The sequence below is a fragment of the Mauremys mutica genome, chromosome 12, assembly GCF_020497125.1.
Source record: "Mauremys mutica isolate MM-2020 ecotype Southern chromosome 12, ASM2049712v1, whole genome shotgun sequence".
Lineage (NCBI taxonomy): Eukaryota > Metazoa > Chordata > Testudines > Geoemydidae > Mauremys > Mauremys mutica.
In genome coordinates, this window is record NC_059083.1 from 7,062,438 (window position 1) to 7,087,369 (window position 24,932).

A 24,932-nucleotide genomic window follows, 5' to 3' on the forward strand; every position below is an offset into this window, starting at 1 on the left:
CGCTCCGATTGGCATCCTGAACAGCCAATGGGAGAAGGAGTGGGCGGGCTCAGGAGGGGCTGAAATGCTGCAGTGTTTTCAGTCACTGCACGGAGCAGGTGCGATGCATTTAACTCGCTACAGCTGCTTGGGATCAGGGTAAGCGGTGCCTTGTGTCCGGGGGGAGTTTGGGGGTGGGGGGGTTAGTGGATTTCTTAAAGGGATGTGGTTGCTGGAGTCAGAAGAGGGAAAACCCCCTTCAAGCCCCCAGGGGCGCGGGGGAAACACCCGGGAAGGGACTGGGGGTTGGACCCTGGGGGAGCGGATCGAGGGAGGAGAAGAGGCGCGTTCGGGGCGGTGAATTGGCCCAGCCCAGCAGGGGGCAGTGCTCGGCTCAGGGGCATTTCTCTGGGTCAGGCTGACTCTGGGGAGCTGCAGCTGATCGGCTGCAGGAGGGCGGGGTTGGGCTGGGGAGCAAAGAGCCGGGTGCTGGCAGCACCTTCCAGCGTCACCCCCCAGCTCAGCTCTGGCCTGTCCCCGGGGAGCTTGGCAGGTTGGCACCTTGGGTGACTGATCACCCAGAGGTAAAGAAACGAGTGTGTGTGTGTGGGGAGAGGGGGGAGCACAGAGCTTTGTAGGGGGATGGGACATTGTGGGGAGCGGGATGCACAAGGACACAGGGTGATTTCCATTAGCCTGGGGCCTGCTTGTCTCCATCCAGCTGCCTGGATATTCCTGCGCTGCGCCGCACCCTCAATCCCAGGGGAAAGGGAGGGGGGTTCCCGAGTGAAGGCAGGGCCTGGGCATCTGTGGGCAGATGGGAGCCAGGCGGCCGCACAGAACAGATGGGTGATTGTGGGTTTGCTGGATCACCTCCCTTCCTATGGGGCCTCATGCAGGGAGAGCCGCAGCCATAACCAGCCCACCCAGCTAGCAGCCTCCCCCTGCTCTGCTCGGATGGGCTGGGGGAGGGTGGGGGGCTCTCAGCATGGCGGGAAGGAGGCTCCTTTGTTTTGGGAACAGCAGCGCTGGGGTGGGTGGATCTGGGAATGGGGGGAGGGAGGCCCATGGATTTGAGGGGTGGGGCAGGAGGGGAGATCCAGGCTTGCTGGGGGAAGGACGGAGGCGGCTCATTCCATGGGGAAGGCAGACAGCAGAAGGGGTCTGGTTTGCAGCGGGCAGGGTGGATCCGGGCTAAGGGAGCGGGGTGGGGTGGGGCCGGGTCGGGGAGCAGGGTGGGAAGAGGAGTCCGATGGCTGTTTGCAAAGTGAGGGCCCGAGTCAGGGTGCAAAGGGGCTGGAGGGGTCATGGGGCCCCCCCTGCTTTGGGAATCCCCCAGAAATCCATCTCACCAGTGCAGGGGCCTTTCCAGGGACGGATGGGAACAAGCTGCCCATCCTGTACTGTGTGTTGCAGGCTGTTCCTCTGCACCCAACGCACAGAGGACATGGGTTGTTTGAGCCCAGCTCAGCTCACACTGGAGCAGTTCATGCTGCTAGCGCTGGAGATCTGGGCTCAGTCCCTGCGGCGTCAGCCAGGCCAGCAGCTGTCACCCTGCAGCAGGGCACCAGGCCGGAGGCCTGAGAATGGAGAGGCTGGGCTTGAGGAGGCCAGGGAGGGGGAGAGATGTGCAGTGAACCCCGACTGTTTGTTCACTTTCTGGTCTGTGTCTAGGACTTGTGGCCAGTGGGAAAAAAAGCTGGAAAACATGAATCCGAAAGGCCGAGAAACCAGGAGGTGAATAAACAGAACCCTCCTTGTGAGTCCCAGCAGCCAGCGCAGGCTTTTCTTTTTCACCGTTTTCAAGGTCTGCTCCTGTCTCTTTGTCGGTGCCCAGGGTTCAGAGCCTGGGACGGAGCGAGACTCACCCCTGTGGCGCCTCCTGTCGGTCGTCCTGGGAATTAGCTGTTTTGACCTGGAGCGCCCTCAGCAGGCTGGTGTCTCGCTGCCACTGGCCCCTGTGTCCCTCCCGGACCCGGTGCCCCTTGTCCTTGGGCGCTGCTCCCTGGCAGTACATCCGCTCTCTGGGTCTCCTCACCCAGGGGAACTCCCACCCCCTAGCCACACCTCACCCGAGTGGCTACTGCCAGTCACTGTCTAGCCCCCTTTCACTGGGGCTGACTGCAGTGTACAAGCCACTCATCACAGGCAAGGGTGATTTGGACCTGCTGTCTTGGCCTACCCCTGGGCTGCACCTCTGCAACCCCAGTACCTTTCCCTTAAAAACAGGTGTCCTGTCCTCATCTGGCTATCGGTGCTTGGTATCCCAGCCCAGGAATACAAACTATAGATCTGAACTGAGCGGCGCGTCTGTGAAGGAACACAGATGTCACTCCAGCGTTCACTTCCAAACCTGCTGTTCCAGCCCTGCCTCTCTGGGGTAGCAGCCAAGTTGAAGGTGGGTGGAATTTCCTATTCCAGGTATGGGGCGTTTAGGAGGTGTCTGCTGTTTGTCACTGCAGAGTCTGAGCCTCCCAAACTAGGAATGAAATATTCCCTCACCAAGCAAGTGTTATCACGGGCCTGTTTGGTAAGTGAAGCCCAGAGAGATGAACTGACCAGCCCAAGGTCATGCCAGGCAGGAGCTTGTGATATTGCTGGAAACTGAACCAAGACCTCCTGGTCAGCAGATCAATGCTGTCACCCTCCTTTGTTGGGACTGAGAGGTAAGATCTAGGGTTTGGCCCTAAAGGGTATGTCTACATTGCAATGTAAGCCCAGGGTTAGTAGAACTTGAGTGAGCAGATGCTGGGTTTGTTACCCTAGGACTTGAGCGTCTACACTTACTTGTAACCCCTTGAGCTTGAACCCTGAGCTGGGTGCTGGATCCGGGCTGGCAGAACCACAGTAGATGGGTAACAGCCGAAGCTTGGGCTAGTGGGGATTTGTTTCCTAGGGGTTTTTAATGACTTGTGTTTATAACTAGGCCTGGTGGACGCTGATGATGATTTTTATAATTTTGACAGATAATGATTATTTAAGTTTTATTTAAAAGATTTTTATCAATTTTAATGTTCACAGCTGTGCAAAATTATGGGTTTAAGCCTTTAAAAAATGTGTTTAAATGCTTGCAGCTGTGGGAAATTAATTGGAGGGGGGAGTCAGACAATGACAATAGATGTTGAGATTTAAACAGTTAAAGCTTTATAACCTTTAAAACACAAATTTCAGCATCTCATGTCAAAACAAACAAGGGAAATACACGTCAAACAAATCCTGCTCAGTTCTCGAGCAGCATTTTCCTTTCTTTGCCTGTATGTGAAGCTCGATAATTGTGGCTGGAAATATTTTGTTATCAGTTTGTGCACATGCGCCCCAACCAAATAGCTTTTGTATAACCCTGGAATTTTTCAATAAATAGCATTCTGTATAATAAGCATTCAGCCAGAAACTCAGCCAGCCAGACTCCTACAGAAACTGCTTCCCAATTCTTCATTGTTCACTGTAATTGGTGGCTTCAGGAGGGGTCTGGGATTTTAACACCTGCCAGAGAAGAAATTGATTTCAGCTGCTTTTCTGTTGAGGACTGTGGTATTTCACCACTTCAACATATTGTGTTCCATATTGTGCTTTCTTTATCCAGCTCTTTGGTTGTGAGACACGTATCTACACTCCAGCAGCTGCACAACAACTACTCCCAACTGCTGTTTCCTGACGGTTGGCCCACAATGCCCTGAAGCAGGAAGCCTCCCACTGCCTGTTCAGTTCGGCAGATGCAGGTGTCATGGGGGTTGTTCTTAGACCCCGTTCGTTATGGGGGTGGGGGGGAGAATAACGCCTGCCTCAGACTCTCACAACTCACCCATGTTGGCGCCGCCCCGGCAGTGCGGGATTCATCTGCTGATCTCTGGCCTGTACACTCGTGTCCCTCCTGCCCATCCACCAGACACACACGCAGCCCTATAGACTCCTAGCCCTGAAAGCCTGAGGGGCCCATCATGATCATCCAGTCTGATCTCCTGCATGTCACAGGCCACAGAACCTCACCCACCCACTGCTGTAACAGACCCCGAACCTCTGGCTGAGTCACTAATGTCCTCACATCATGGTAGTTCTTCACGCAGCGCACAGTCAACTTGTGGAACTCCTTACCCGAGGAGGTTGTGAAGGCTAGGACTATAACAATGTTTAATAGAGAACTGGATAAATTCATGGAGGTTAAGTCCATAAATGGCTATTTGCCAGGATGGGTAAAGAATGGTGTCCCTAGCCTCTGTTTATCAGAGGCTAGAGATGGACGGTAGGAGAGAGATCACTTGACCATTGCCTGTTAGGTGCCCCAGAGGGAGTGAACCTGGCATTGGCCACTGTCGGTGACCAGGTACTGGGCTGGATGGATCTTTGGTCTGATTCGGTACGGCCTTTCTTATGTCCTACTTTTTGTTCAGCCAATCGCTAAGACAAACAAGTTTGTTTACATTTACAGGAGATAATCATAGAAGGTTAGGGTTAGAAGAGACCTCAGGAGATCATCTATTACAATCCCCTGCTCAAAGCAGGACCAACCCCAACTAAATCATCCCAGCCAGGGCATTGTCAAGCCGGGCCTTAAACCTCTAAGGATGGAAATTCCTCCACCTCCCTCAGTAATCCATTCCAGTGATTCACCACCCTCGTAGTGAAATAGTTTTTCCTAATATTCAACTTAGACCTCCCCCACTGCAACTTGAGATCTTCATTCCTTGTTCTGTCATCTGCCATCACTGAGAACAGTCTAGCTCCATCCTCCCTCACTTTTCTCTTCTGCAAACTAAATAAGCCCAGTTCCCACAGCCTCCCCTCGTAAATCATGTGCCCCAGCCCCCTGATCATTTTCGTTGCCCTCCACTGGATTCTCCAATTTGTCCACATCCTTCCTGTAGTTTTAAACCAACCCTTAGCCTGAGTTCGCTGGCACAGGCCAGCCAGGGGTGTCTAATTATAATGTAGACATACCTATACAGAATGCTAGAAACTGGACAGAAACCTCCAAAACACTCTGCCCTTGAGTTGGGGTGCTCTGCTCTTTCAGGCCTTCTAAGCCTGCTGCACCCCCACCCTAGTGGTATCCCTAGGACCAGACCCTGATGAGTAGGTTCTGATCAATATCTTCATCCATGATGTAGATAATGTGGATGGGGGGAAGTGGTAGATGTGGTATATCTTGACTTCAGTAAGGCTCCTGATACTGTCACGCACGATCTTCTCATAAACAAACTAGGGAAATACAACCTAGATGGAGCTACTATAAGGTGGGTTCATAACTGGTTGGAAAATGGTTCCCATAGAAGAGTTACCAGTTGTTCACAGACATGCTGGAAGGGGTCCCACAGGGATCAGTTCAATATCTTCATCAGTGATGTAGATAATTGCCTAGAGAGTACACTTATACATTTTGCAGACAATACCAAGCTGGGAGGGGTTGTAAGTGCTTTGGAGGATAGGATTAAAATTCAAAATGATCTGGACAAGCTGGAGAAACGGTCTGAGGTAAACAGGATGAAATTCAATAAGGACAAATGCAAAGTGCTCCACTTACAGAGGAACAATTAGTTGCACACATACAAAAGGGGAAATGATTGCCTAGGAAGGAGCACTGTGGAAAGAGATCTGGGGGCCATAGTGGATCACAAGCTAAATATGAGTCAACAGCGTAACGCTGTTGCAAAAAAAGCAAACATCATTCTGGATGTATTAGCAGGAGTGTTGTAAGCAACACGAGATGTAATTCTTCCACTCTACTCCACAGTGATTAGCCCTCACCTGGAGTATTGTGCCCAATTTGTGGGTGCAACATTTCAGGAAAGATGTGGACAAATTGGAGAAAGTCCAGAGAAGAGCAACAAAAATGATTAAAGGTCTAGAAAACATGATCTATGAGGGAAGATTAAATTGCCCAGGGAGATTGTGGAATCTCCAGTAATGGAGATTTTTAAGAGCAGGTTGGACAAACACCTTTCAGGGATGGTCTGATAATACTTAGTCCTGCCAGGAGTGCAGGGGACTGGACTAGATGACCTCTGGTGGTCCCTTCCAGTTCTATGATTATCTCCTGCAAATTGCAATCAAACTTGTTTTGTCTGAGCAATTGACTGAACAAGAAGTAGGACTGAGTGGACTCATAGGCTCTAAAGCTTTATATTTTATTTTTAAATGCAATTAGTTTTTGAACATAATTCTACATTTTTAAGTTCAATTTCCATGATAAAGAGCTTGCACTACAGTACTTGTAGTAGGTGAACTGAAATACTATTTCTTTAGTTTTTTTTAAAGTGCAAATATTGTAATAAAAATATAAAGTGAGCACTGTATAAAAATATAAAGGGCTACTAGGACGATCTGAGGCATGGAGGACCAACCTTATGAGAGGAGATTTAAGGAACTTGGCTTGTTTACCCTAACCAAACAGCTGAGGGGAGATAGGATTGCTCTCTATCAATAGATCAGAGAGATCAGTACCAGGGAGGGAGAGGGGTTATTTAAGTCAAGGGCCAATGTTGGCACAAGAAAAAAAAATGCATATAAACTGGCCATCAATAAATTTAGGTTTGAAATTAGATGAAGGTTTCTAACCACCAGAGGAGTTTAGATCTGAAACAGTCTTCCGAGGGGAGCAGTGTGAACAACACAATAACTTGTTTTGTTTTAACACTCAAAAACCAGTAGGAGAACGCTTTAACCTGTCTGGTCATTCAGTGACAGACCTGCAGGTGGCAATTTTGCAACAGAAAAGCTTCAAAAGCAGACTCCAAGGAGAAACTGCTGAGCTGGAATTGATATGCAAATGAGATACAATCACCTTAGGCTTAAATAGGGACTGGGAATGGCTGAGCCATTACACACATTGAATCTATCTCCCCTTGTAAGTATTCTCACACTTCTTATCAAACTGTCTGTACTGGGCTATCTTGATTATCACTTCAAAAGTTCCCCCCCCCCTTTACTTAATTGGTCTCTCAGGGTTGGTAAGACAACTCCCACCTTTTCATGCTCTCTGTATGTGTATATCTATCTACCTCCTCAATATATGTTCCAGTCCATGCATCTGAAGAAGTGGGCTGTAGCCCATGAAAGCTTATGCTCAAATAAATGTGTTAGTCTCTAAGGTGCCAGAAGTACTCCTGTTCTTTTTGCAGATATAGACTAACATGGCTGCTACACTGAAACTTGTAGTAAGACTGAGCTTGATAAGTTGAGGGGGGGGGGGGGGGTTACGATGAAGTTGCCTACAGTGGCATGTGGCCCAGCCATGAGTGCAATTAGCAAATATCTCCAATGACCCGTGATGGGACACGAGCTGGGGAGGGCTCTGAGTGACTACAGAGAATTCTTTCCCAGGCGTCTGTCTGGTGGGTCTCGCCCACATGCTCAGGGTCTCACTGGTCACCAGATTTGGGGTCAGGAAGGAATTTTCCCCCATCTCAGCTTGGCAGAGACCCTGGGGAGGTTTCATCTTCCTCTGCAGCATGGGGCACAGATCACTTGCAGGATTGAACTAGTGTAAATGGTGCATTCTCTGTCACTTGAAGTTTTTTCATAACATAAGAACGGCTGTACCGGGTCAGACCAAAGGTCCATCTAGCCCAGTATCTGTCTTCCGACAGTGGCCAATGCCAGGTGCCCCAGAGGGAGTGAACCTAACAGGCAATGATCAAGTGATCTCTCTCCTGCCATCCATCTCCATCCTCTGACGAACAGAGGCTAGGGACACCATTCCTTACCCATCCGGGCATTGTCTATTGCATTTGACACATGGTACATTCTGACGGCTTTAAAGGAGAAGTGCGTAATTAAAATAACCCACCCTGAGTGACCGTCTCTGTTCCTTCCTGGTAGGTGGCAACACAGCAGTCTTGGTGCTGATTGTCCAGAAAATGGCAGAAGAGAGCGCTGAAGTGATAAGTGATACCGGTAAATAATAAATACTTAATTAAAAGGGAGCCTGCAGTGATTGGCAGAGGGACAAAAATACAGTGGGTGGGTTGACCCCTCTTTTTTTATGAAGGATAAAGACAGGAAACAAGGAGTTCTTGTTGCTCTTTGGTTCATGCTTGTTGTTTACGTTAGCAATTTGGGTGTTTTCTACCCTGAAGGACTCTATGGCCAACAGGAGAACTGGTGGAGTGAAAGGCTGAAAATCTGGAATACTGTGTGCGCCCCATCTCGGAAAGGATATTGTAGAACTAGAGGGGTTCCGAGAGAGGTGACGAGAAGGCTCAAGAGCCTGGGAAAACTCTCCTGTGAAGAGAGCTTGAAAAGACGGAGATTGTTACCTTGGAGAGGAAACGGGTACAAGGGACAGGATAATGGATGGGATAGAGAAGGTAGATCCGTGTCTAGCACAAGCACAAAGGGGACAGTCAATGGGATGGAAAGGTGGGAACTTCAAAACTGATCAGCGGAAACAATTTTTCACACACTGGGTAATTAGATGGTGGAACTCGCTGCTAAGTGACATCAGCTGATGATGTTAAAGCCAAGAACTTAGCAGAATTCCAAGAGGGATTAGAGATTGCTATGGAGAACAGCAGGGGCGGCTCTGGACATTTCACCGCCCCAAGCACAGCGGCATGCGGCTCCGGTGGACTGCGGGAGGTCCACCGAAGCCGCGGGACCAGCAGACCCTCCTGGCGACCGGCAGAGCGCCCCCTGCGGCATGCCGCCCCAAGCACGCGCTTGGCTTGCTGGGGCCTGGAGCCGCCCCTGGAGAACAGGAAGAGACAGAGTTGTTATAATGCTAACAAAAATGTTGGCAGAGATATTATCCTCTTACTAGCCACTAGAGGGGGACATGGCACATAATTTGTCAAATGCGTTGCCATGCTCTCTAATCCGCTTGGAGCCCCTCAGCCAGGCCAGGGACAGGCTGTGTGGGGTGGGGATAGCAAGATCTGGGAACTGCCAGTCACTTTGGGATGCACGGGGGGAGGGGAAGCAGTGATGGACGAATTCAAAACACCTGGGCTTCGGACACAGCACTGGGCCCTGTGTGGAGGGGACTGTATGATCTGACCTTAAACAACAGTTTCTTTTGCTTTCTGGTAGGTGAAGGGGAGACTCCCTCAACACGGCCGGGTCACAGACCAGTGGAAGAAAGGAGAACAGATGTGGATCATATGGGTAAATATTATTTATTAGGTACAATATAGTAACATCGAGAGACAGCAGCTGAGCCCCATTGCGTGCTGCACAGACCCACAGAGAGACAGTCCCTGCCCCAGCTGAGATCAGGGCCCCGTTGTGCCGGGGGCTACACAGACACACAGGGAGAGACAGTCCCTTAAGGTGCTGTTCCTTTAGCTTGAGTGGTAATGGCTTGTGCCTTTAAATCCAGAAATCAGGAGTTCAATTTCTGCTGATGATGATTTTATGCCCTTTCTAAAGGCAAGTCCTGAGATATCCTGGTAGTCCTCAAAGTAGTCCCAGTAACTCTGGGCAACCATGAAAATCTCTCTCCCAGTCAACCAGCTCATGGCGGCAAGGTCCCTGATCTGGCAATCTGGAAAGTAAGAAGGTCCTTCAAAGCCGGTGAAGGGAGCTCAGTGACATTTTTGTACCGGTTTGGTTTTTTAATTGGAAAAACAAATAATTTTTCACCCAGAATTGTCAGAGTTGTTTTGGCTTTTTCATTTTCGTTGAACAAAGGTGTTTCTTGCTTTTTGTTTTTCATTGATCTTTTGGTGACATTTTTATTGAAAATACATTTTTAAGTTGTTTGGGAAAGTTGTAAACGTAAGAGCTGCCACACCGGGTCAGAGCAGGGTCAGTCTAGCCCAGTTTCCCATCTGCTACAGTGGCCACTAGCAGAGCTTCGGGAGAGGGGACAGGGCAGGGGAATTACTGAGCGATCCACCCCTGCCTTGGCTCCTGGCAGTCAGAGGAGCAGGGGGTCGTGTCCCTGACCACCTTGGCTAATGGCCATCGATGGACCTGTCCTCCAGGAATGTATCATAGAATCATAGAATCTCAGGGTTGGAAGGGACCTCAGGAGGTCATCTAGTCCAACCCCCTGCTCAAAGCAGGACCAACCCCAACTAAATCATCCCAGCCAGGGCTTTGTCAAGCCTGACCTTAAAAACCTCTAAGGAAGGAGATTCCACCACCTCCCTAGGGAACCCATTCCAGTGCTTCACCACCCTACTAGTGAAAAAGTTTTTCCTAATGTCCAACCTAAACCTCCCCCTCTGCAATTTGAGACCATTACTCCTTGTTCTGTCATCTTCTACCACTGAGAACAGTCTAGATCCATCCTCTTTGGAACCCCCTTTCAGGTAGTTGAAAGTAGCTATCAAATCCCCCCTCATTCTTCTCTTCTGCAGGCTAAACAATCTGAGTTCCCTCAGCCTCTCCTCGTAAGTCATGTGCTCCAGCCCCCTAATCATTTTTGTGGCCCTCCGCTGGACTCTCTCCAATTTATCCACATCCTTCTTGTAGTGTGGGGCCCAAAACTGGACACAGTACTCCAAATGAGGCCTCACTAGTGCTGAATAGAGGGGAATGATCACATCCCTCGATCTCCTGGAAATGCCCCTACTTATACAACCCAAAATGCCATTAGCCTTCTTGGCAACAAGGGCACACTGTTGACTCATATTCAGCTTTTCGTCCACCTAGGTCCCTTTCTGCAGAACTACTGCCCAGCCATTCGGTCCCTAGTCTATAGCAGTGCATGGGATTCTTCCGTCCTAAATGCAGGACTCTGCACTTGTCCTTGTTGAACCTCATCATATTTCTTTTGGCCCAATCCTCTAATTTGTCTAGGTCCCTCTGTATCCTATCCCTACCCTCCAGCGTATCAACCACTCCTCCCAGTTTAGTGTCATCTGCAAACTTGCTAAGGGTGCAGTCCACACCATCCTCCAGATCATTAATGAAGATATTGAATAAAACCGGCCCCAGCACCGACTCTTGGGGCACTCCATTTGATACCGGCTGCCAACTAGACATGGAACCATTGATCACTACCTGTTGAGCCCGACCATCTAGCCAGTTTTCTATGCACCTTACCGTCCATTCATCCAGCCCAGACTTCTTTAACTTGCTGGCAAGAATACTGTGGGAGACTGTATCAAAAGCTTTGCTAAAGTCCAGAAATAGCACATCCACTGCTTTCCCCTCATCCACAGAGCCGGTTATCTTGTCATAGAAGGCAATTAGGTTAGTCAGGCATGACTTGCCCTTGGTGAATCCATGCTGACTGTTCCTATCACTTTCCCCTCCTTTAAGTGGTTCAAAATTGATTCCTTGAGGACCTGTTCCATGATTTTTCCAGGGACTGAGGTGAGACTGACTGGCCTGTAGTTCCCTGGATCTTCCTTCTTCCCTTTTTTAAAGATGGGCACTACATTAGCTTTTTTCCAGTCATCCGGGACCTCCCCCGATTGCCATGATTTTTCAAAGATAATGGCCAATGGCTCTGCAATCTCATCGGCCAACTCCTTTAGCACCCTCGGAAGCAGCGCATCCGGCCCCATGGACTTGTGCTCGTTCTGGTTTGGAAACTAGTTATTTTTGGCCATCACCACATCCCATGGCAGGTGGACTATGCGCTGTGTGAAAAAGTATTTCCTCTCGCTTGTATTAACCCTGCTTCCTGCTCATTTCATCCGGTGACCCCTGGTGTTTGTGTTGTGGGACGGGTAAATAACACTTCTCTGTTCACTTGTTCCACACTGTGATCCATGTCGGTTGGCCCACTGTGCCGCTAGGTGGTGGTGGGGAGCTACTGCCTCACTGGCCATCCAGGGTCACACCTCTGTCACTGGGGAATTAGCGGAGGGAGGGGCGCCGGCAGAGGGGCGGGCCGCACCCCCCCCTCGGGCAGAGGGGGTAGGGGGGCGCCGGCAGAGGAGGGGCGGGCCGGTGAGGGTCTGTAGCGTGCTATCCAGATTTTGCTTCCCGAGGCGTGTTGGCCGGGGTAGGGGAACGTAGACCCACCCAACTCCACTGCGTTCCAGCCCAGGGCGCTGACAGTGGCAGGCGAGGGTCCTGCCACCAGGTCAGCGGGGTCCTTCTGCAACACACTGACCAAATACACTCACCCCACTGTGCATTTCTGTCCCTGGACCCCTTCCTACCCGGTCCCTTGAGCGGGTCCTTCCAGCTCATCCAGGTACTCAGCTGCTAGCAGCTCCAGCTCCACCTCCAGTTCCTGTAGCTCCTCCGGGTACTCGGCAGCGGGCAGCCCCTGTCCTCCCTCCAGGTCAGGTTTCTCCTGGTCCAGGGCCTCCCCCGGCCCAGCAGCAGGGTCTGAACGGAGCAGCCCACGGTCTGCGTCTGCCTCCCTCCCTGGTGCTGCTCTGACTGGGCTAAGGGCCCTGCCCTTTATACGTCCTGTTCTGCCCCTCCCCTTCCCGGGGGGTGGAGTAAGCTTGGCCTGGCCCCGCCCCCTCCGGCTAAGAGAGTGGCTCTTTACCCTGAGGCTCGGAGGGAAGCCACCCTGACTCCCTACACCACCGTTCATGGTTTTACAGACCTCTGTCCTATCCCCAGGGCCGGCTCCAGACCCCAGCACGGCAAGCACGCGCGTGGGGCGTCATTTGCCGGCAGGGGCGGCAGACGGGTCCGGCGGACCTCCTGCAGTCATGCCTGCGGGAGGTCCACCAGAACCCCGGGAGCAGCAGACCTGCCACAGGCATGACTGCGGAGGGGGCGCTCGGCCCGCGGCTCTAGTGGACCTCCCGCAGGCATGACTGCGGACGGTACGCTGGACGCGCGGCTCGGCTGGACCTCCCGCAGCCATGCCTGCGGAAGCTCCACTGGAGCCGTGGGACCAGCGAACCCTCCGAAGCTGCGGGAGGTCCAGCTGAGCCGCGCGACCAGCGGACCCTCCGCAGTCATGCCCGCGGGAGGTCCGCTGCTCCTGGGGTTCCGGTGCACCTCCCGCGCATGACTGCTTGGGGCGGCCAAATTCGTAGAGCCGCCCCTGCCTATCCCCCCTAAGTCGTCTCTTCTCTAAGCAGTACGGCCCTAATCTTTGTCGTCTCTCCTCGTATGGAAGCTGTTCACTGCCTTTGATCATCATCAACTAGATTTATCCACTCGTGGAAGCACTTAGCAAAACATGACCATTTTCTCGCTCTGGCAGCATTTGCTATTGAAATGCCTTTGTCTCCTTTCATCCTTTTTTATTTTGCAGATTTCAGCCTAAAATGCATTAAAGATAAATGGATCCCAGTTACCGTTACTGTTGTCATCACAGCTTTGATCATCACCGTAATTGCACTGGCGGGTGAGTGAAGGGTCATTACTAACCCAGCTGATTCTCATTCCCTTGTCACTGATTCTTCATTGACTATTTGTCTTAGCCCCAAGGTCACGGTGCCCACTAGCGTTTCCCACGGCCTCTTCTCACCCCGTCTTTGCTCTGGTCTGACTCCTCCATTGAAGCACATTCCCCTTTTCAGAGAGGAAATCTCTCTCCAGACCCTTTCCCCCAAAGAGGAAGGGACCAACCCTGTTCCCTGCCCCCTCGGAAGCAGCCCCACTAGATCCCAGGCCTGGGTAGCGGTGTAGGGATGCAGTGGGTGAGTCTCCCTGCCTCCCACTCCCTGTGTCATCCAACGCCCAGTCTCACCTTAAATTGTCGTAGATTTGGGTGCCACCGTGTGGCCATGGCTCACAGCGCAGCTCTAAAATTGTTTCCAATCCATTTATCATTGTTCTTCCTCCTCCATCGGCCGTACTGTGTGTAAATGGAACTGGGAGTCTCAGGCAGAGGATTCAGTTCCCTGATCCCAGCCAGTCTCCCGCATCCCTTTTGTTAGGCTCCTTTGCCCTCAGTTTTAGTGGCTGCTTCGCTCTCCTGAGTGGAAGGCCTTGGCGAGTGTGTGTGACAGGCCGGCCTATGGCCCAGCCACAGAGAACGTGAGTTGTTCTAGCCCCACCTAGGGGCTCTCGGCTCCGATATTACGGGTCTTGCTCTTTGCTCTGGAGGGCCCCAGTTCTAGCCCCAGTGTGGCAACCGTCACATGTGTGCACTGAGGACGATACGTCAAGGGGGAGTCCATGAAATGCCCCCACCCCTCCCATTTTTCACCCCTTGCCCCACGGAGGCGCATTTGAATGGGCTGCCCGTCCCTGGCAGAATGGGCCACCACTGACGACGGTGCCGGAAGTTAAGATGACGGACAGGCCCATTTGGATGCGCGGGTACCGTGGGTCATGACGCCATCTTAGCGCCACCCCTTCCTCCCCAGCCACCCCATGCAAATGGCGGCCGTACAGCCAGGAGGGGGAGCTCTATCTGGGGAGCAGGGGCTCTGACAAAGGTTTGGGGGCCATGGGGCATAATCCGCTGAACACGAGCTCCCAGTGGGATGCTGTGGCCAAAAGCTCTAATGCAACGCTGGGATGTATAACCAGGGGGATCTCGAGTAGGAGCCGAGAGGTTATTTTACCTCTGGATTTGGCCCTGCTGTGACCGCTGCTGGAATCCCGTGTCCAGTTCTGGTGCCCACAATTCAGGAAGGATGTTGATAAATTGGAGAGGGGTCAGAGTGGAGCCACAAGAAGGATTAAAACCTGCTTGATGTGATAGACTCAAAGAGCTCCAGCTATTTACAGGAGAAGGTTAAAGGGTGACTTGATCCCAGTCTACAAATACCTACGTGGGGAACAAATATTTAACAATGGGCTCTCCAGTCTGACATGATCCAGTGGCTGGAAGTTGAAGCTGGACAAACTCAGACTGGGGATAAGGCAGCAGTTCTAAGACCTGTGTGATGCAGGAGGTCAGACAAGAGATTGGTCCCTTCTGGTCTTGGGATCTGTGCAAAATGACAACCCAGGCCCGAGCCGTGTGGGTCTTAGTGCCTTCTCTGGCCGGGATTCCCATGCAGAGACTGACACCTGGGATAGGTCCATCTCTCACCACTGTGCTACTTCCTTATTTTCAGCCAAGAAGCCTCCCCCCTGCCCACGCTGCCCACCCCATGTCACTGCTGCGTGCCCGGACCGCTGGGTGGGATACCAAGGGAAATGCTTCTACTTCTCAGAGACTGAAGGGAACTGGAACAACAGCCAGAGCCACTGCTCTTCCCTCAATGCCTCCCTGGCTTCCATTGATTCCCTGCCGGAGCTGGTAAGGAAGAGACACGAACCTTCATAACCACAGCTAGGGACATGCCAGAGCCTGGCGCCCCCCGGAGGCCTAAGGCAGCTCCTAGATTCAAGGAACTGAATCCCCTGAGGCGCTGGTTGTAAAATGAAAATGCAGGGGCAGGATTTGACATTTATTAGAAAAAAGTTTGATTTTATTCCCCGAAAAAACTTTTCATTTCATTTTTAACTTCAAATGTCATTTCCGTTTGTTTTTTTTTAAATCAAATTTTTCAAAATTTGGGGTTCCCTCCCCCCCCACCCAACAATCTTTTTTTTCCCCACATCATTTTATACTGGAAAAATGGAGGAAAAATAAAAAGCATGGGAAAAAAGGTGTAAATCCACCTTAAAAACAAAACAAAACAAAAACTATTTCCCAAACTTTTCCCAGCAGGAAAACAGTGCGAAGGTTACTCTGAAAAAGAAAGGAACATTTTTATCTCAACAGTATATGCCTTGTTTTTATCTATCTATATAATTTAACCAGCAATAAAGACAAGTGCAAAGTACTTCACCTAGGAAGGAAAAACCAAATGCATGAAGGCAAAATTGGGAATAACTGGCTAGGTAATAGTGCTGCTGAAAAGGGTCTGGGGGTTACAGTGAACCACAGTTTAAATATGAGTCGACAATGTGATGCAGCTGAGAAAAAGGCTAATCTCATCCTAGGGTGTATGAACAGGAGTGTTGTACATAAGACATGGGAGGTCATTGTCTAGGTTTACTTTGTCCTGCCTGAGCACAGGGGATGATCTCTTGAGGTCCTTTCCAGCCCTATGTTCTATGATTCCCCAAAGTTGGGAAACTGTAAGAAAATGGGAGGCAACCCCCCAGTTATGAAATGGGGCGGAGGGGGAAGTATTTGGGGGTTTTTTAAACAAATTTTCCTGTGGGAAAAAATCATTTTGGATGAACCCCTTTGCCCTGTGTAGTTTGACTGGCAGCTTTTTGGGCGAGGGACCAGTTTTCTGTGTGTGCAGCACCCAGCGCGTGGGGGCCCTGATCCCCGTGAAGGCAGCTGTAACACAGCTAAGGATATAATGTGTGTTTTCTTATCCACAGAATTTCACACTGCGCTATAGTGGGATCCCTTACCACTGGATTGGCCTCTGGAGGGAACAAGGCGAGGGCCAGCCCTGGAAGTGGACCAACGGTACCATATTCAACAACCTGTGCGTCCCTTTTCCTCATTTGCTTTCTCAGTAGTAGGGCACAGAGAAATGCAACAAAAATCCTGGGCTGGGTGGAGAACCAGGATTGGAAGTGAGAGCTCAAGATCTTAAAAGCCTGATTCTGTACTGCCTGAGCTACAGGGCTAGTTCTAGGGAGGTTGCACCTTTAGGAGACCAGTAGACCTCTTCCATAGCGTAGGCACCAGAGGAGGACAGAGAGCCCCACTCGGTTAACAGTGGATGACACCAGTGGGACTGGTTGGAAAAATTCCAACTAAAAGTTTTCCCTTATGGAAAATCTGATTGTGTCGAAAGAAAAATTTCCTGGAGGGAAAGGTCACTGGATGAGATTTTTCCATTGTGGAAATTGACTCAAATGTTTATTTTCAGTCAACCCAGAATAAAACATTTTCATTTTGGTTTGCCTGTGGGGCCGCTGCAGCTCATCATGGGAATTGTAGTTCTGGGTCCTTCTGATCTCATTTGTCCCTGGTCTTTGACAGGACAACATCTCCCATGATGCACTGCAGTGTCTCACTCTTGTGTGTTCTCTGGTATTTTGGTGGTAGGAAGACACTGCAGTGCATCATGGGAGATGTAGTCCAGCTGTGAATCAGGACCTATAGGAGAGAACAGGGGTCAGCAACCTTTCAGATGTGGTGTGCCGAGTCTTCATTTATTCACTCAAATTTAAAGTTTCGCGTGCCAGTAATATATTTTAACGTTTTTAGAAGATCTTTCTATAAGTCTATAATATATAACTAAACTACTGTATGTAAAGTAAATAAGGTTTTGAAAATGTTTAAGAAACTTCATTTAAAATTAAATTAAAATGAACCGGTGGCCAGGACCCGGGCAGTGTGAGTGCCGCTGAAAATCAGCCAAGGCGGCACGCGTGCCATAGGTTGCCTACCCTGGGAGAGAACATGGGTGGAAGAACCAAGAACTACAATTCCCATGATGCTTGGCATCAGCCTCAGTCTAATGAAAATGTTTCATTTTGGGTCAACCTAAAGCATTTTTTTGTGGGAGAGGGGAAGAGAATTTCTGTTCTGTGGGAAATTTAAATATTTTGATTTTTTTTTTTGTCCCAAAACATGAATTTCCCTCAGGATGGAAATTCCATTTGCCACCCACCTCTGTGTAAATGGTTCCCCCCGGAGGCATTCACGAGCACATCCCATCGTTTGTGCAGAGTGACACCCCACTGAGGGGAATCACTATGGCTACGGGATGAACTAGAAGATGCGGCAGCTCCGTGGGGGAGCAGCTCGGTAGCTGCGTTAGGGCCTTGCTGAGCACAGCTGGGCTCTGGCTGCCTGGGGCAGAAGGGGAGGCAGAGGAAATGGTGAGGGAGGGCTTGGGAGACCCAGGGAAAGAACATAATGGGTGAGGGGGCAGGTGGGACAGCAAAAGGATTGTGGGAAGAGGGGAAGTTGTTGGAAGAGGCGAGTCTGGAGGGAAGGCGGGAGGACAGGTCCATCAATGGCTATTAACCATGATGATCAGGGAAGCCACCCCATGCTCTGAGTGTCCCTAGCTCTGTTTGCCAGAAGCTGGGAGTGGCCAACAGGATCACTTGATAATTGCCCCGTTCTGTTTATTCCCTCTGAAGCACCTGGCACTGGCCACTGTCAGCAGACAGGATACTGGGCTAGATGGACCATTGGTCTGACCCAGCATGGCCGTTCTTATGAGGTTTGCTTACCCTGAGGTATTGCCTGATTTCCGGTCTAGCTGAACGAATGCATCCAGTTCTGGTCACCCGTATTCAAGAAAGACGCACTCAGACTGGAACAGGTGCAGGGAAGTACAGCTAGGATGCTTGTGGGAATGGAGAGTCTCTCTTATCCGAGGAGACTGAAAGAGCTTGGCTGGTTGAGCCTAGCAAGAGGAGAGGGTATCTCATTGCTCTGTAAATACCTTGGGGGTAGACACCTGGGCGGGGGAGGAGCTACTGAAGCTACAGGACAATGTGGCACAAGATCACACAGGGATAAACTGGCCAGGAATTAATCTGGGGCTTGAAATTAGCAGATTTCTGCCCATCAGAGGAGGGAGGCTCTGAAGCAGCCGCCCCATAGGAGCCGTGGGGCGAACCACCTAAGTAGATAGAATACGGAGCCTGAGAAGTCTGTGAACAGGACGATATGCCGGGGTTGCCTGCCATAGCAGGGGGCTGGACGCAGTGACCCAGGAGCTCCCTTCCAGGCCTAAGTCCCCTCACACGCTGGAAAGACCTGCAAGAAACTTCACAACCTCTGTTTCCTGTTCTCTGTGAGCCTGATTTTTCAGGCGCTCAGCGTCCACTGTGACATTTACAGCTAGAAGTGACTAGGTCAGGGTTGATTAGTAGCAAAGCCTGGTTGAGAACCCAGTTCCCCTGCGTCATACAGCACTGGACCACATCGCTTCTCCGTACGTGAGCAGGAACGGGAGCCAGCTGCTTCTGATAACCCCACTCCGCTTCTCATTGCAGGTTTCAGGTCAGAGGGGAAGGGCAGTGCGCCTACCTGGATGAATATGGGGTCAGCAGCTCCAGGTGCTACTCAGAGAGACATTTCATCTGCAACCGGCTGGCCGAGTGCTCTAGAAGGAAGCCAAGTGCCGCAAGAGGGGACACAATGTCTAAGATCACGTAAAGGGTCAATGCAGCCTCTTCAGTGGATGCAGAACTTACACATTCATCATCTCTTGTGCAGCATCCTACCTCTGCAACCATTTCTCCCTCCAGATCTCTGCTGAAAAACCATCTTTCAATGCTCAGAACACTAACTCTACTGCAGAATAACTTCATTACCATGGTACTACTGAACAGGTGCTTTAGAGGTTTAAATCTAATATTGCGTTAATACCTAAAGTGAATAAGCTATTTAGATTATGAAGAAACCCTGCTTTTATTTAAAAGAGTATGTTTGTAGCTTGCTTGGTTATGAATATACCCTGGCAAATCAAAGAGTCAGCAGAGAACTTGAAACAATAACTCAGAAAAGTGCCCCATTTAATTGATTGACGTGTTAACTCTGGAACTTAGTGATGACACTAACTTCCTTATTTTTCCTCTACGCCGGTTTTTCCTGGTAAGGGTTGTGGCAGCAGCATGGAGATTAGGGATGACTAGACCTCCCTTTCCTCCACAACAGACTCCAGCTCCTCCTGAGGGATTCCCAAGCAGTCCCACGATGGGCTGGCCCTCCGCAATGGAAACTGGCCTGACACTAAAATGACCACATTAATTCGTAAATTAATTGTCGCTCATTTTAGTGGATGAGAGCTTGGAGCTGCAGAGGGGAGAAAGGAAGAGAGTGACAAAGACAGGGGTAAAGAGCAGAGAGGGGAGGATGGAGAAAGAAGAGACGGAAAGGACAGGTTGCTCTAAAGGGAGGATCCCCCTGAGTGATGTTGAATGTGGGACAGAAGAGCTAAGAACTCAGGCCTGGAACCTCAAAGGTTTCCTTGTAGCCTAAAGACCTTTGAGGGTCTAGGTCTCCATTACTAGTTTAAAGCCAGATTCTGCTACTGGAATGTGATTTTATTTGGAGGGTTTTCATAAATCTCTAGCCCCAGGAGTCATGTGATCACATGAGAATATTTCTAGCCTTCCTGATTGTAGAAAAAAGTTTGAAAATCAGATCCTCCTTCCCCTAACAAAGGTTAAAAAAACCCCCCTCAATTTGTGTATTTAAAAAAGTCATGATTTTGGGGGGATTTTTGAATATTTGGGTTTGACAAAACTGGATTAACAAAATCTAAAGGTCATAAATTTTGGTCGCAACTTGAACTGAGTGAAATGTTTTGACAAAATCTTTTTTATTTTTGGCCAAAAATGCAGATCTGGTGACACCAAAACAATATGAGAATGTTTATCAATTTTTCCAAATCAATTTAGCAGACAAACCACCTAAAAACAAACTCCAAAAAAAGCCGAACACTGAATTTCGCTGGTTTGGGCTTTTTGTTTCATAACTTCCTTTAATTTTGTTTTTAAACCTTAAAAATCAAAATGAAACTTTTTTTAAACATTTTTTTTTTACTTGTCGATGCAATGAGAATTTTGAAAGAAAATAGTTCTAAGACTAATTTTTGTTTGATTTGTTGGAACTTCCAACAAAGTGGAAAAAATCCATGATTTGCCCAGCGCTAGTTGTGACCTCACCTGCCCTTTCTGTGCTTCTCAGTGGGGGGCAGGGGGATCAAGGTTAGATGGGAAGTGGACACTAGTGTGCAAAGAGCTGAGACCCTGGTCTCTCTACACTTAAAACTTGGGTTGACCTAGATATCTTGCTCGGGTGTGAAAACTTCACAGCCCTGAGAGACGTAGTGAAGCTCCTTCAGCCCCCTTGTAGACACCGCTTGGTCCAGGAAAGAATTCTACAGTTTCGCCAGGAGCTGGATTTACAGTAGCGACAGGAAGAAAACCACCTGTCTCGCTAGCAAGTCTCTACACTGCAGCAGGGAATCTGCAGCCCTAAGTTAACCCAGCGTATCTGCTGTGATGTGAACCTGGGATCGCTGCCTCTGCAGAGACAGGAGCTACTCTTTGCGCTAAAGAACCAGACTTGTGAACAGCGCTATCCTTGTGAACAGCAGCCACTACAGGGGACAAAGACCCTGAGTGTAGGATACAGACCCGTGGGATACACTTGGGAAAAGGCCGAAGAGACACTGAACCAAAGTCGGGGTAAGAAGTAGCCAGTGGATCTTGGAGAGATCATTTGAAGCTGAGACTGGATGACACGGGATGGATCACTTGATAATTGCCCTGTTCTGGTCATTCCCTCTGGAACAATTGCCACCAGCGACTGTGGGAAGACAGGACACTGGGCCAGATGGATCATTGGTCTGACCCCGTATGGCTGTTCTGATTAACTTTTATTTTTTTGTGTTTTTTGAGTAGATCTGATCAGAATTTGACAAGAAACATTTTTAACAGTGTTTTCTCCAGGACTTGTTTGCCATCCTTTATTTATTTTATTCATTTACAATTTTGACAAACTGTGAATGGGAGATATTTAGTGAGCATCTCTCATCATCTGCATTTAATTCATTGCTTTGAGCTAAGATTGTTTGGGTCGGGAGAGTTCCTGGAAGGGTTTAGTAACTTCCCCTGGGCTGTGTAAATACCAGAGTAACCCATAATGACTCCCAGTTAGGAACCAAAATGAGTAGCCAGGTTTTCAATAGAGTCATGTAGATTAAGACCAGAAGGGACCATTAAATGATCTAGTCTGGCCTCCTGCTTAACACGGGCCAGAGAATTTCCCCCACTTACCCCTGTATTGAGCCCAAGAACTTGTGTTTGGCTAACGTCTATCTTCCAGAAAGGCACCAGTCCGGCGTCCGGCTCACCAATGCCATATCCAGTGAGCTGAGCTGCTCTGAAAATCTGCTCTAAGAGTCGCAAGGGAACTGCCACGGTGGATGAGGGAAACTTGAGGCTCCTTAACTTGGAGCAGAAACTAAAGCAAAAAGCAAACAAAAAACACAAACGGAAAACTGAACACGAGTCGTAGATTCCAAGGCCAGAAGGGACGGCGGTGGTCATGTCGTCTGACCTCCTGTATGACACAGGCCAGAGACCTGCTACCAAATAATTCCTGCTTAAGCCGGGCCTCCCATTTGGGTTATTCTGGTGTTTAAAATAGACAAGTAAATCAACCTTTGTTGTGGTGGGAGGAAAAATCAACCAACCAACTCTACTTCCTCACTTCTAGAAACTCTTTTTCCCACATCAAGAGGGAGGAATGGGGAAAATATTTTTTAAAGAGAGACAGAAAGTAGTTGGGGGGGAGGTTTCTTTCCAGAATTTTTCATTTCAAAATCTTTTGTCCAAACAAAGAGAAAGAAATGAAATTCAACCCAAATGAAGATATTGGGGAGGGAGAAAAGGGGCTAAACATTTTCTTTTTATAAAAAAGACATTTTCTGTTTTAAAAAATGTTTTGATGGCAAGTTTTTGATCTGGTCTATTGATGTGTAGATAAATTACATGTTTTGCTTCCCTTCCCCTTAACATAGATTCCCTGCTGTGAATCGCTCACAGTCTCAGGACAAAAAGTGCCTTGTACAGGGCAGCCTGTAAATTGCTGGACAGGAAATGGTTTTCCCATCCCACAAAAAACCTTGATATTAAAAAAAATAATAATTCCATCCCAAATTGGGATGAAACCATTTCCCAATTTCCCAAACGAGCTGAGAGCAACCCACTCCCCCAACAGTGAGTGCACTCACCTGAGAGGTAGGAGATACAAGTAACTCACTGCTCTGAATGGGACAGATCAGGGAGTTGACCAGGGTTTTTTTCACATCCCAGGTGAGGGCCCTGACCCCTGGGCTATTCTCACATAGTCTGTCTGGCTATGTTTCACCAAACCAGCTCTGTTTCCACAAAAAGTTTTTTGCATTCCCAGAATTGGCATTTTCAAACAAAAAGCTGCTTTATCAAAAGATTCCTGACCAGCACTAGTGGGACTCTCCCAGAAACAGATAACGAAGCTGGCATTCGTTATAACAGCACTCACACACAGCACTAACACACACTCACACAAAGCAATAACACACACTCACAGAAAGCACACTCTGCGGGGTGCAAAAAAGGAGCCTGACAGAAGTTCTCATCCAAAGCTTATTGAAGTTACTGGAAAAAACTCACAATTCCAGAACTCGAAGGTGGAAGACGAGAACCTAAATACCTTTGAGGTTCTGCACCCCATTAACTTGACTGAGCAGCTCCCTTTGACACTGTCATACCAGTGTCCCCTGTACAGGATTGCCCCCTAGACACTGAATTACAAATTATTATTTTAATGTATGATGCTTAGAGTTCACATTGTGCTAGACTCTGTAAAATACCTTACTCTTACCATGTGCTCTACTTGTCGTTTGTCTTACGCGTGTCTGTTTTGTGTTTGTACAGCCCCTAGCACAACTGAGTCATGCTTCATGACTGGGGCTAAGTACCACTGCAATACAAATGCAATGGCACCGTTGCTTTTTACAGAGCTTGGTATGTGCGCTGGTGAGTTCTTTGATGGCTGCCGAGTCCGATGGGCGAGTGACAGTCCAGTCCACAGGTACGACACACCCACACATTAGCAACGCTCTGAATCCAAGCAGCAGATTCTTTCCTCCTTCGATGCCAGTCATCACAAAGCTTGATCCAATCCTCCTCATAATGCCTCGCTCCATCTACAAGCTGACTCTGCCAACCGGTGTGGCATTCTGCGTTCCTTTCCCAATCATCCACAGAGATTCCAAAGGACACTAAGCTTTGCAAGCATCCCGGGATCTGTGCAGCGGCCTGCCTCTCTTTCTAGACTCTTCACGAGCGTCAAAGTACTGCAAACTCTTGAGGATCCTGTAATCCGGCATTCACGTGACATGACCAAGCTGCCTGAGCCCTTTCTTACTAATTAATGTTCCCGTAAATGACATGCCAGCACGATTTAGCACTTCCACGTTTGTCACCCTGTGTTGCCATCTTCGTTGAAGAATTTTACCCAAGCATCTGACATGGAAGCTGGTTAATCTGCTGGTATGTTTGGTGTAAGTCGTCCATGTTTCTGAGTCATACAGAAGAGTGGATAACACACACGTTTTATAAATACGGCTTTTCACTTTAATTGACAATTTGTTATTGTTCCAGGCTCTGTCTTGCAAAAGACAAAAGTTCCCGGCTGCTTCGCTGATTCTGCTTGTGAGCTCAGCATCAGTATCTACATGGCTGTTAATGGCAGAGCCAAGGTAGCAAAATTGGTCGACACCATCCAGACGAATAACCCCTAAGGTGATATCTGGAACTGGCTCCTTGCTAGCCCAGAGATTTTGCATGAATCAGAGCACTTAGTAATAAGGTGTTGCAGGGCATCAACATGGTAAGCCACAAGGGTTGCATCCAGTGATGAGCTACCAAAATATTAACAACCGGTTCCCTCCTCCTCACCCCATGAGGGGGTCATGCCCCCCCGGGAACTCCTGCCCCATCCAACCCCCCCATGTTCCTTGACAGCCCCCCCCCCCGGGACCCGTGCCCTATCCACCTCCCTTCCCTGTCCCCTGACTGCCCCTTGCCACCCCATCCAACCCCTTCTCTCATTCCTGATGGCACCCCGGGACCCCTGTCCCACCCAACCACCCCTTCTCTCTGTCCTCTGACTGTCCCTGGAATCCCTACCCCTGACTGCCCCCCACCGCCCCATCCAACCCCTGCTCCTTCCTGACTGCCCCCGGGGACCCTTACCCCGTTCAATCCCCCTGTTCCCTGCCCTCTGACTGCTCCGACACTAATCCACGCCCCAACTCCCCTGCCCTCTTCCAACACCCGCTCCCTGCTCCCTTACCGTGCTGCCTGGAGGTGGGGGCCCAGCTGGCCTTAGGGCTGGGACCAGAGCCACCCGGCCGAGGTCGGGGCCGGACCCGGGGGCCGGGCAGGAGCCGCGCCGCCGGGCCCCAGGGTCCGGCCGTGACCTCGCCGGGCGGCGCGGCGCCTGGAGCCCCCCTCCCGCTGGCGCCCCCGGCCCCAGCTCAAGCTCACCTGGTGGAAGCCGCTGCTTCCTTCTCAGCCCTCCCAGGCTTCCCGTGTGAACAGCTGATTCGCGGGAAGCTGGGAAGGAGGAGGAGAAGCCGGAGGAGCTTCAGAAGAGGAGGCAGAGGCAGAGTGAGGTGAGCTGGGGCCGGGGGAAGGGCAGGGAGCTGCTAGAG

At 49.9% G+C, this 24,932-nt stretch overlaps 1 protein-coding gene across 3 annotated transcripts; it reads left to right on the forward strand.

Annotated features, from left to right (window-relative positions):
* Positions 1 to 419: 419 nt before the first annotated feature.
* LOC123346031 (C-type lectin domain family 2 member D-like) lies at positions 420 to 24,207 on the forward strand. 3 transcript variants are annotated; one of them, XR_006572903.1, is made up of 8 exons: positions 1,665 to 1,738; positions 2,209 to 2,377; positions 7,795 to 7,869; positions 13,097 to 13,189; positions 14,856 to 15,040; positions 16,123 to 16,232; positions 18,712 to 19,061; positions 23,235 to 24,207. XR_006572903.1 is itself a non-coding variant. In XM_044983226.1 (7 exons), the coding sequence occupies exons 3-7, from the start codon at positions 7,833 to 7,835 to the stop codon at positions 18,872 to 18,874; spliced, it is 588 nt and encodes a 195-aa protein (XP_044839161.1). In that variant the 5' UTR covers positions 1,665 to 1,738; positions 2,209 to 2,377; positions 7,795 to 7,832; the 3' UTR covers positions 18,875 to 19,185. The 3 variants fall into 3 exon arrangements, 2 of the variants coding, with proteins under 2 accessions (XP_044839162.1, XP_044839161.1); XM_044983226.1 differs by lacking the exon at positions 23,235 to 24,207 and having other exon boundaries at positions 18,712 to 19,185; XM_044983227.1 differs by lacking the exons at positions 1,665 to 1,738; positions 2,209 to 2,377; positions 23,235 to 24,207 and adding an exon at positions 420 to 532 and having other exon boundaries at positions 18,712 to 19,185.
* Positions 24,208 to 24,932: the final 725 nt, after the last annotated feature.

Excerpts from the sequence above, each read along its gene's own strand:
- LOC123346031 (XM_044983227.1), top strand. The coding sequence starts at position 7,833 with ATGGCAGAAGAGAGCGCTGAAGTGATAAGTGATACCG. Across the intron at positions 7,870-13,096 it reads TGAAGTGATAAGTGATACCG|ATTTCAGCCTAAAATGCATT; the intron begins GTAAATAATAAA and ends TTTATTTTGCAG. Across the intron at positions 13,190-14,855 it reads CACCGTAATTGCACTGGCGG|CCAAGAAGCCTCCCCCCTGC; the intron begins GTGAGTGAAGGG and ends CCTTATTTTCAG.